We start from the raw sequence: 12,810 nt of genomic DNA, 5'->3' as shown, positions 1-12,810 counted from the left end.
ATTGGTAATCTCACCTCCTGAGATTCCCAAACCCCTTGTGCTGTCAGAGACCCCCAAACAGCTCCCCAACCTGTCAGACTTGCATCTGTTGAAATCACAGTCCAGGTCGGAAGAACAAAAGAAGCCCCCTGAACTAAACGATGGTGGTCTGTCCACCACGTCAGAGAGTGTCGTACAATCGGTTTTAAAGATATTAATTGAGATATCTTTGTATAATCCCTGCACCACTGGTTCAGCATACAGAGCTGAAGAGGTCGCATGTGAAAACGAGCAAAGGGGATCGCGTCCGATGCAGCAGTCATAAGACCTAGAATTTCCATGCATAAGGCTACCGAAGGGAATGATTGAGACTGAAGGTTTCGACAAGCTGAAACCAATTTTAGACGTCTCTTGTCTGTCAGAGACAGAGCCATGGACACTGAATCTATCTGGAAACCTAAAAAGGTTACCCTCGTCTGAGGAATCAATGAACTTTTTGGTAAATTGATCCTCCAACCATGTTCTCGAAGAAACAATACAAGTCGATTCGTATGAGATTCTGCTAAATGTGAAGACTGAGCAAGTACCAAGATATCGTCCAAATAAGGAAATACCACAATACCCTGTTCTCTGATTACAGATAGCAGGGCACCGAGAACCTTTGTAAAAATCCTTGGAGCTGTTGCTAGGCCAAACGGCAGAGCCACAAACTGGTAATGCTTGTCTAGGAAAGAGAATCTCAGAAACTGATAGTGATCTGGATGAATCGGAATATGCAGATATGCATCCTGTAAATCTATTGTGGACATATAATGCCCTTGCTGAACAAAAGGCAGAATAGTCCTTATAGTTACCATTTTGAATGTTGGTATCCTTACATAATGATTCAATATTTTTAAATCCAGAACTGGTCTGAAGGAATTCTCCTTCTTTGGTACAATGAAAAGATTTGAGTAAAACCCCAGCCCCTGTTCCAGAACTGGAACTGGCATAATTACTCCAGCCAACTCTAGATCTGAAACACATTTCAGAAATGCTTGAGCCTTCACTGGATTTACTGGGACACGGGAAAGAAAAAATCTTCTTGCAGGAGGCCTTATCTTGAAGCCTATTCTGTACCCTTGTGAAACAATGTTCTGAATCCAAAGATTGTGAATCGAATTGATCCAAATTTCTTTGAAAAATCGTAATCTGCCCCCTACCAGCTGGGCTGGAATGAGGGCCGCACCTTCATGTTGATTTGGGAGCTGGTTTTGGCTTTCTAAAAGGCTTGGATTTATTCCAGACTGGAGATGGTTTCCAAACTGATACCGCTCCTGTAGGGGAAGGATCAGGCTTTTGTTCCTTATTGTGACGAAAGGAACGAAAACTATTAGTAGACCTAAATTTACCTTTAGATTTTTTATCCTGTGGTCAAAAAGTTCCTTTCCCCCCAGTAACAGTTGAAATTATAGAATCCAACTGTGAACCAAATAATGTATTACCCTGGAAAGAAAGGGAAAGCAAAGTTGACTTGGAAGACATATCAGCATTCCAAGTTTTAATCCATAAAGCTCTTCTAGCTAAAATAGCTAGAGACATATACCTGACATCAACCCTAATGATATCAAAGATGGCATCACAAATAAAATTAATTAGCATGTTGAAGAAGATTAACAATGCTATGAGAATTATGATCTGTTACTTGTTGCGCTAAAGCTTCCAACCAAAAAGTTGAGGCTGCAGCAACATCCGCTAAAGATATAGCAGGTCTAAGAAGATTACCTGAACATAAGTAAGCTTTTCTTAGGAAGGATTCAATTTTCCTATCTAAAGGATCCTTAAAGGAAGTACTATCTGCCGTAGGAATAGTAGTACGTTTAGCAAGAGTAGAGATAGCCCCATCAACCTTAGGGATTTTGTCCCAAAACTCTAATCTGTCAGATGGCACAGGATATAATTGCTTAAAACGTTTAGAAGGAGTAAATGAATTACCCAAATTATTCCATTCCCTGGAAATTACTTCAGAAATAGCATCAGGGACAGGAAAAACTTCTGGAATAACTACAGGAGATTTAAAAACCTTATTTAAACGTTTAGATTTAGTATCAAGAGGACCAGAATCCTTTATTTCTAATGCAATTAAGACTTCTTTAAGTAAAGAACGAATAAATTCCATTTTGAATAAATATGAAGATTTATCAGCATCAACCTCTGAAACAGAATCCTCTGAACCAGAGGAATCATTATCAGAATCAGAATGATGATGTTCATTTAAAAATTCATCTGAAAAATGAGAAGTTTTAAAAGACCTTTTACGTTTACTAGAAGGAGGAATAACAGACATAGCCTTCTTAATGGATTTAGAAACAAAATCTCTTATGTTAACAGGAACACTCTGAATATTAGATGTCGATGGAACAGCAACAGGTAATGTAACATTACTAAAGGAAATATTATCTGCATTAACAAGTTTGTCATGACATTCATTACAAACAACAGCTGGAGGAACAGATACCACAAGTTTACAGCAAATACACTTAACTTTGGTAGATCCAGCATCAGGCAGCAATTTTCCAGAAGTATCTTCTGATTCAGGGTCAATCTGAGACATCTTGCAATATGCAATAGAAAAAACAACATATAAAGCAAAATTGATCAAATTCCTTAAATGACAGTTTCAGGAATGGGAAAAAATGCCAGTGAACAAGCTTCTAGCAACCAGAAGCAAATAAACAATGAGACTTAAATAATGTGGAGACAATGACGCCCATATTTTTTTGCGCCAAAAAAGACGCCCACATTATTTGGCGCCTAAATGCTTTTAGCGCCAAAAATGACGCCACATCCGGTAACGCCGACACTTTTGGCGCAAAAACGTCAAAAATGACGCAACTTCCGGTGACAAGTATGACGCCGGAAATAACAAAGAAAATTTTTTTATTTATTTTTTGCGCCAAAAAAGTCTGCGCCAAGAATGACGCAATAAAATGAAGCATTTTCAGCCCCCACGAGCCTAACAGCCCACAGGGAAAAAAGTCAAATTTTAATGTAAGAAAAAAATTGATTATTCAAATGCATTATCCCAAATAATGAAACTGACTGTCTGAAATAAGGAATATTGAACATCCTGAATCAAGGCAAATAAATGTTTAAACACAAATATTTAGAACTTTATATAAAAGTGCCCAACCATAGCTTAGAGTGTCACAAAAATAAGACTTACTTACCCCAGGACACTCATCTACATGTAGTAGAAAAGCCAAACCAGTACTGAAACGAGAATCAGTAGAGGTAATGGTATATATAAGAGTATATCGTCGATCTGAAAAGGGAGGTAAGAGATGAATCTCTACGACCGATAACAGAGAACCTATGAAATAGACCCCGTAGAAGGAGATCATTGAATTCAAATAGGCAATACTCTCTTCACATCCCTCTGACATTCACTGCACGCTGAGAGGAAAACCGGGCTCCAACCTGCTGCGGAGCGCATATCAACGTAGAATCTAGCACAAACTTCCTTCACCACCTCTACAGGAGGCAAAGTTTGTAAAACTGATTTGTGGGTGTGGTGAGGGGTGTATTTATAGGCATTTTGAGGTTTGGGAAACTTTGCCCCTCCTGGTAGGAATGTATATCCCATACGTCACTAGCTCATGGACTCCTGCTAATTACATGAAAGAAAAATATTTTGGGTTATTGTTAGGTCTGTCACCTAATTTGTCATCAAAACCTTATTTATATACAGTTTTGGTTACAATTATTTTTCGAATCAAAACAAGCTTTAGTCCCTTGGACAAGTAGTTTTTTTAAAAATGCCCACACCCCTGCAGTGGATAACAATGCTCTGACCATTAGGTGGCACGGTTACATGTTTAAAACTGCCCATAAGTGACATAAGGAAACATAGTTTACTCCTCAGTACCAGGGAAGGTTTTTGCAATCCAGTAAATATATGAGCATATTAACAATTAAAGCAAATAAATCTAGCACTGATATTCCAGCATGTCCTTTCTTTCTCTGTCAAGTGGCAGCATATATATATATTTTTTACTTTACTTTTAAACCTTATCTGTAAAGTGTACCAAGTGAGCGTGTTTTTAGTTAAGTGGCAGCAATACATGGGGGGGGGGGGAAACAGAAGCCGTTTACATGCTGAAATGTTATGCTTTCTGCATTATGATTTTTTTCTACTTAACTGGGAGTACTTAAGAAATTGTGTAGTGTCTAGCTTTGCAGTAGTGACAAATTTAAATTTTCAAGTACTTTATTTTCCCAGTTTACTTTTAATGTTTAAAATTTTAATAAGCATGTTCAGTTTATACCAGATTTGTGTAGAAATTGTGTTGATTTTTCAAAACTTTAAATGTACAGATTATCGGCCCCTGTTATCAGCCTGAAAGGCGTTCAATAATCAGTATCGGCCCTAAAAATTTTTATATCGGTCTATCCCTACTTTAAATAATCAAACTTTCTTCAGTAAGGACTAACCCACCTGGCTACAAAAGGCAGCAGGGCATCCTAATGCAGCCCTGATTACTGTCTTCACTGCTGTCCAGTTTTTTCATTCTATACTGATGGATTTCCCGAACCAATGTATAAAACGCATCTTCTACACCCTGAGGAAATAAAATATTAAAATAATATTAATACTGCAAACAAGCAACAAAACATAGTGATCGAAGACAAGGAAAATCAGAAAGAAATTAAAGGGACATGAAACAACATTTTTCTTTCATGATTCAGACAGAGCGTACAATTGTAAACAACTTTCCAATTTACTTCTATTACTAAATTTGCTATACTGTATTCTCTTGGTATCTTTGGTTGAAGTTTCAGCAATGCACTACTACGAGCTAACGGATAGTGATGCACCGAAATGGAAATTCTGGACCGAAACCGAAAATACAGGATGCACTTTGCTGAAAACCGATACGAAAAACAGGCAAAAAAATAAAATTTATGCTTACCTGATAAATGTATTTCTTTTTTGACACGATGAGTCCACGGATCATCTAATTACTACTGGGAATACCACTCCTGCCCAGCAGGAAGCGGCAAAGAGCACCACAGCAAAGCAGATAAATATCACCTCCCTTCCCTTCCACTCCAGTCATTCGACCAAAGTATAGGAGAGAAAGGAAGTAACAAGGGGCAGAGGTTTCTGAAGTTTATAATAACCCAACAACCTGTCTATTGAACAGGGCGGGCCGTGGACTCGTGTCAAAAAATAAATTAATTTATCAGGTAAGCATAAATTTTCTTTTCTTTTTAATGACACAATGAGTCCACGGATCATCTAATTACTACTGGGAATCAATACCCAAGCTAGAGTACACAGAATATAAGGGAGGGACAACACAGGTAACCTAAACGGAAGTCACCACTGCTTGAAGAACCTTTCTCCCAAAAGCAGCCTTAGCCGAGGCAAGTGTGTCAAATTTATAGAACTTTGAAAAAGTGTGAAGAGAGGACCAAGTTGCAGCCTTGCAAATCTGTTCCACAGAAGCTTCATTTTTGAATGCCCATGAGGAAGCAACAGCCCTCGTGGAATGAGCGGTAACTCTCTCTGGAGGCTGCTGTCCAGCAGTCTCATAGGCAAAACGTATGATACTCTTCAGCCAAAAAGAGAGAAGTAGCCGTGGATTTCTGTCTTACGTTTTCCCGAAAAAAAAATCACAAATAAGGAGGAAGACTGACGAAAGTCCTTAGTCGCCTGTAGGTAGAATTTTAGAGAATGTACCACATCTAAATTGTGCAGAAGCCGTTCCTTCTGAGAAGGAGGATTAGGACACAAGGAAGGAACAACAATCTCCTGATTAATGTTCCGGTCAGAAACTACTTTAGGAAGAAATCCCAATTTTGTACGTAAAACTACCTTATCCGAATGGAAAATAAGATAAGGAGACTCATACTGCAATGCTGAGAGCTCTGATACTCTACGAGCAGAAGAAATTGCAATAAGAAACAACACTTTCCAAGATAATAACTTAATATCCAAGGAATGAATAGGCTCAAAAGGAGCCATTTGAAGAACATTAAGAACTAAATTAAGACTCCAAGGAGAAGTAACTGGTTTAAATACAGGCCTGATTCTGACCAAGGGATGACAAAAAGATTGCACGTCTGGTACATCCGCCAGACGCTTATGTAACAAAATAGACAAGGCAGATATTTGACTCTTTAGGGAACTTGTTGATGATCCTTTCTCCAAGCCCTCTTGTAGAAAAGACAAAATTCTAAGAATCCTAATTCTACTCCATGAGTAGCCCTTGAATTCACCCCAATTAAGATATTTACGCCATATCTTGTAGTAAATCTTTCTAGTTACAGGTTTACGAGCCTGGATCATGGTCTCTATGAGCGATTCTGAAAAGCCCCGCTTGGACAAGATTAAGCGTTCAATCTCCAAGCAGTCAGCTTCAGAGAAGATCGGTTTGGATGAAGGAAGGGCCCTTGAAGTAGAAGGTCCTTCCTCAAAGGAAGTCTCCAGGGTGGAAGAGATGACATGTCCACCAGATCTGCATACCAAATCCTGCGAGGCCAGGCCGGTGCAATGAGGATCACTGACGCCTTCTCCTGCTTGATTCGAGCAATGACTCGAGGAAGAAGAGCAAACGGAGGAAATAGGTATGCTAGACTGAAGGTCCAAGGTACCGCCAGGGCGTCTATCAGTACAGCCTGAGGATTCCTGGACCTTGATCCGTACCCTCGGCAGCTTGGCATTCTGTCGAGATGCCATAAGATCCAACTCCGGCTGACCCCATTTGAGAATCAGGCTGGAGAACACTTCCGGATGGAGTTCCCACTCCCCCGGATGAAAGGTCTGCCTGCTCAGGAAGTCCGCATCCCAGTTGTCCACCCCTGGGATGTGGATCGCCGACAGACAGCAAGAGTGAGACTCCGCCCACCAAATTATCTTGGCTACCTCTGTCATCACTAAGGAACTCAGCGTTCCTCCCTGATGATTGATATAAGCCACTGAAGTTATGTTGTCTGACTGGAGCCTGATAAACTGGGCTAAGGCTAACTGGGGTCAGGCTAGAAGAGCACTGAAGATCGCTCTCAGCTCCAGAATGTTTATAGGAAGAACAGACTCCGACTGAGTCCAAACTCCCTGAGCCTTTAGGGAACCCCAAACTGCCCCCCATCCCAGAAGGCTGGCGTCTGTTGTCACAATCAGCCAGGAGGGTCTGTGAAAGCAGGTTCCCTGGGAGAGATGATCCTGAGACAACCACCATTGAAGCAAAATCCCTTGTCTCCTGCTTCAGAAGAATTCGTGGAGACAAATCAGCATAATCTCCGTTCCACTGACTGAGCATGTTTAACTGCAGAGGTCTGAGGTGGAAACGGGCAAACGGGATGATGTCCATTTCCGCCACCATCAGCCCGATTACCTCCATGCACTTCTTTGATTTCCTGATTTCTGTCAGAAAGATCGTCACTGATAGGGAATCTATTATGGTTCCCAAGAAAATTACCCTTGTATTTGGAACTAGGGAGCTCTTTTCCAAATTTACCTTCCATCCGTGAGTTCGCAGGAAGGATAATAACATTTCCGTGTGGGACCTTGCTTGTTGAAAGGATGGCGCCTGAACCAGAATATCGTCCAGATAGGGCGCCACTGCAATGCCCCGTAATCGGAGCACCGCCAACAGAGATCCCAGAACCTTTGAGAAAATTCTGGGAGCTGTGGCAAGACCGAAAGAAAGGGCCACAAATTGGAAGTGTTTTTCTAGAAAGGCAAACCTTAGAAACTTGTGATAATTTTTGTGAATGGGAATATGCAGGTACGCATCCTTTAAATCCACTGTTGTCATAAATTGACCCTCTTGGACCAAAGGCAGAATGGAACAAATAGTTTCCGTCTTGAAGGACGGAATTTGTTTAGACTCTTGAGATCTAAAATTGGCCTGAAAGTTCCCTCTTTTTTGGAAACTACGAACAGATTGGAATAAAACCTCTAGCTTGTATCCCTGGGACACTATGTCCACTGCCCAGGGATCCTGCACATCTCAAACCCAAGCCTGAACGAAGAAGGAAAGCCTGCCCCCAACAAGATCCGGTCCCGGATCTGGGGCAGGCCCTTCATGCTGTCTTTGATTCAATAGCAGGCTTCTTGGATTGTTTTCCCTTATTCCAAGACTGATTGGGTCTCCAGGAAGGTTTAGACTGATCTTGCTTGGAGGAGGAAGCGGAAGAATTTCCCTTGAAATTACGAAAGGAATGAAAATTACTCTGACATCCCTTTTGCTTGTTTCCCTTATCTTGAGGGAGAAGATGACCCTTCCCTCCAGTAATAGAGATGATTTCTGTTAATCCCAGTCCAAACAAGGTCTTTCCTTGTAAGGTATTGCCAAAAGTTTAGACTTGGATGACACATCCGCAGACCAAGGTTTTAACCATAAGGCTCTGCGGGCTAGAACAGCAAAACCTGATATTTTTGCTCCTAGTTTGATAACCTGTAGGGAAGCATCAGTAATAAAGGAATTAGCTAAATTAAGAGCTTTTATCCTATACTGAATCTCATCAAGGGGAGTGTGTCTTGATAGCATCAGACAAGGCATCAAACCAGTAAGCCGCTGCGCTAGTGACGGTAGCAATGCACAGAGCAGGTTGCCATTGTAACCCCTGGTGTACGTACATCTTCTTGAGTAACCCATCTATTTTTTTATCCATAGGATCCTTAAAGGCACAACTATCCTCTATGGGAATAGTAGTTCTCTTGGCCAGAGTGGAAACAGCCCCTTCCACCTTGGGGACTGTTTGCCAAGACTCCTTAATAGAGTCCGCTATGGGAAACATCTTTTTAAAAATAGGAGATAGAGAAAAATGAATACCCGGTCATTCTCATTCCTTAGCAATGATCTCAGTAGCTTGATCTGGGACAGGAAAAACCTCCACCAAAGAAGGTACATCAAAATATTTGTTTAGCTTACTGGATTTCTTAGGATTGACTACGACCGTGGTGTCGCTGTCGTCCAAAGGAGCTAAAACCTCCTTGAGTAACAGGCGGAGGTGTTCTAGCTTAAATCTGAAGGATACCACTTCAGTATCAGCAAGTGGAATTACACTGTCAGAATCTGAAATTTCACCTTCAGATGCTCCTAAGATGTCCTCCTCCTCAGACTTTCCCTGCAACATTGGGAAAGCAGACAACGCATCAGAGACTGCAGAAGACACAAGAGAAGCAATGTCTTGCAAAGTAACTCCAGAAGAAGTTAGAGAGGAAGCGCAGGGCACTGCTTGTGTGGGCGGTAAACTTTGGGACGCTTGAGAAAGCGGCGGCATATATTGAACATTATCATTAGATTCCTGAACAGCCTCCTCTTTAGAAAATGTTGGCTCAGAAAAAGTTCTATCCCTTTAGTTTAAAGTTCTCTCAATACATGAGGAACAGAAAGGGAATGGTGGTTCCACATTGGCATTAAAATACAAAGAACAAGTGGCATCTTGCAGAGCCTCTTGGTCCATCTTGACTCACAATAAATCAATTTATCATAAAAAGATTAAATTTTATTAATAAAAGTCAAAAACATAAAAAAAACGTTACCGTCACTTTAAATTTTTAACTGTAACTTTTTTACTCCTTTTATAATTTTTAAGGGACATTAAACACTTTGAGATGGTAATATAAAATGATAAATTGTATTTATAAAACAACTCTGTAATATACTTTAATTATTTATTTTGTCCTCTTTGCATTCTGAAATTGTGAGCTTTTCAGTTCCTGTTAGAAATGGAAGTGCAAACACTGTTATATCCCACACAACCATTGGCTGCACACTCTAGTGACCTATTTATAACGGTCTCTAATTGGCCAAAGCAGAGAAGGTAACACGAGTTACAACATGGCAGCTCCCATTGTTTTATAGGCACTAAAACTTTACACTTATTTTCTCACTATTTAAACAACTAATGAAACTTTAAAAAATAAATCTACATGTTAGTCATGGACTAATCTTTTCTTTGAATGCATTATTCTATCTAGCATGTATTTATTGTTTAATGTCCCTTTAAGTGTATAGAGGCTAAAATGCTTAAATAACCCTGCAGAACACCTCTACACCTCAGCAGTACTTTGCTGAGGTGCCTACCTTCCTCTGAGCAGGAGCCGTTTCCTCACGAACACAACCTAGCAGCAGTTGCAGAAGTCGGTCTCCAGTTTTAAACACGTATATAAATCAGAAAATGCGTAGTATGACAGGAAGATGTACAACTTCACCCTACAATGAAGCGGGAAGTGAATAGAAAAGGCGCGCAATCAATTGCCGCTTCTTCTAGTACCACCCATTGTGTGCATGCCAATAAGTCCTCTCCCGGTCGGCTATTATTAATTATGAAACCGCTGGGAGATGTGAAACCACCACATTAAATCCAGCCCCAGTGCCTGCGTCTAAGCTGCCCATAGTGTCTCCTATGTCCCTAAGAGAATCTATGCCTCTTATAAAGAGCCTAATTCCAATGAGGTATGTCCCATTTTAAGAAATAAAGTGCCCAGAAAATAAAGCCAGCACTTACCTCATATTCTGCCTGACAGCAAGGCAGTTCCCAGGTTTGAGAGGTCCTCTCCCTCACATGGACCTGTGAAACTAAAGAAAGTCCTGAGTAATATCCCTAAGGTTTTCAAGGTTAGGGCAGCATCAGTATATGGGAGGCACAGTGAGAATTATGTCCCACAAGTTCCCATTGCTCTAAAGCCACCACTGCTCTACTAAAGAGACTGATATGAACTACGGCTACACCCTAGGACAAAGCAGCACAATCTTGCACTACTTAAAAAATAATAAACTCTTGATTAAAGAATCTTTTTCTAACACCTAACTTTACCACTTCCTTGCTCTAACGCAGGCAAAGAGAATGACTGGGGTAGGAAGGAAGGGAGGTGATATTTATCAGCTTTGCTGTGGTGCTCTTTGCCACCTCCTGCTGGGCAGGAGTGGTATTCCCAGTAGTAATTAGATGATCCGTTGACTCGTGTCATTAAAAAGAAATAATGTCATTTTTGGCCAAAATGTTTCAGGGAACAAAATTTTGGTGCATCCCTACTTAAAACAATATTAAATATCAATATACTGTATTATTCTTTATTTAGTTCTATGCAAAACAGCAGCTCTAGACTAGCATCAAATTTGAAACATGCTACACAATAATTTTACTGAAAATAACAGGCAAAAAAGAAAACCGAAATAGACAAAAATGCCATTTTCGGCCGAAACGTTTCTGCGGACGAAATTTTGGTGCATCCCTACTAACTGAACACATCACATGAGCCAATGAAGAGAGGCACTTATGTGCAATTCTGCTCCTGAGCCTACCTTACCAAGAGAATGAAGCAAATTAGATATCGGACATAAATTGTAATTTTTTTTTTTTAAATTGTATGCGCTGAATCATATAAAGTTAGGTTTCATGACCCTTTAATAATGTATGTAAGTTTAGTAGTCAATTCCGGGAATGGGACTTTAAGGAAATGTTAAAATTATGTAAATTATATTTTGTAAACATTTGAGGCAGGAATTCAAACCCAATGTGCTCAATTCTATACATAATAAAATAAACTTTTATCCTTTGTATTTCCCACAATGACAACTGTAAAGTTCTGTATACATGGACAGCTAGACACAAAGAGAACATACCTGTGGATACCTATTTGTACTAATGTCATGCAAATGTTGATGCAATGATTTTACCATGGCAACAATAAAGTTAGACTTTAATGTCACAGCTCCCAGTAGTGCATTGCTACTCCTGAGCCTACGTAAACATTTTTTCAACGAAGGATAACAAGAGAATATTGCAGCTTAGATAAGTGAAGTAAATTGAAAAGTTGATTTAAAGGGACATGAAACCCAAAAATTATTTTTCATTATTCAGATAGAGAATACAATTTTAAACAACTTTCCAATAAACTTCTATTATTTAAATTGCTTCCTTCTCTTGTTATCCTTTGCTGAAAGGTTTATCTAGGCAAGCTCAGGAGCAGCAGAGAACCTAGGTTATAGCTGTTGATTGGTGGCTGCATATATATATCGATTGTTATTGGCTCACCCATGTGTTCAGTTAGAAACCATTAGTGCATTGCTGCTCCTTCAACAAATGATACCAAGAGAATGAAACAAATTAGATAATAGAAGTAAATTATAAAGTTGTTTAAAATTGTATTCTCTATCTGAATCATGAAAGAAAAAATGTGGGTTTCATGTCCCTTTAAAGGGACAGTACACTGTAAAATAGTTTTTCCATTAATGTATTTTCAAATGACTTGTTATACCAGCTGCAGAGCATAAAATATTTGAGAAATTGCATTTTCAGGTTTATTTGTGTATATGAAGTAGCTGGTTTTGTGCTTTTAAACCACAGCCTATTACAATGGGTTAAACTTAAAAGTAATATAAGATCTCATTATGCTATCACTTTGCGTACACACACTTGCTTCCTTATCTTATATTTGTCTGGAACACCAAACCTCAATACATAGAGAGAACAATGGTCAATTATCATTTTATTACTATCCTGAAGCCCACTGAGAGTGTAACTTCTTTTGCTGGCTGTGTTTACTTAGGCTTGTCAATAGCACTCCAGTATCAAAACTTTCAGTATAGGTGGCTATACCACAGGCTAAAACAGCTATTTCAAATGCTGAAACATGAGTAAAGGAGCTACTTGTAAACAATTTAATACACTCTAGCAGGTAAAATGAATCATTGGGAATAATTTAAAGGGGAATTTTTTTGGGGTGAACTGTCCCTTTAAGTTGTATGCTCTATCTGAATCGTGACAGTTTGTTTTTAACTTTACTATACAGGAATAAATCCCCAAATCCAGAATTACAAAAGCCAAACTTGG

At 39.6% G+C, this 12,810-nt stretch overlaps 1 protein-coding gene across 2 annotated transcripts in view; it reads right to left on the bottom strand.

Annotated features, from left to right (window-relative positions):
* Positions 1-12,810, bottom strand: part of NRAS (NRAS proto-oncogene, GTPase) — a 255,552-nt gene that overhangs the window by 35,613 nt on the left and 207,129 nt on the right. For both annotated transcript variants that reach the window (XM_053706558.1, XM_053706559.1), the window contains one exon: positions 4,457-4,580. In XM_053706558.1, coding sequence (XP_053562533.1) covers positions 4,461-4,580 — 120 coding nt within the window. In that variant the 3' untranslated portion in view covers positions 4,457-4,460. The remainder of the gene's footprint in view (positions 1-4,456; positions 4,581-12,810) is intronic.

The sequence above is a fragment of the Bombina bombina genome, chromosome 3, assembly GCF_027579735.1.
Source record: "Bombina bombina isolate aBomBom1 chromosome 3, aBomBom1.pri, whole genome shotgun sequence".
Lineage (NCBI taxonomy): Eukaryota > Metazoa > Chordata > Amphibia > Anura > Bombinatoridae > Bombina > Bombina bombina.
Note: the sequence above shows the minus strand (reverse complement) of the source record. Positions and strands in the feature narration are given on the sequence as shown.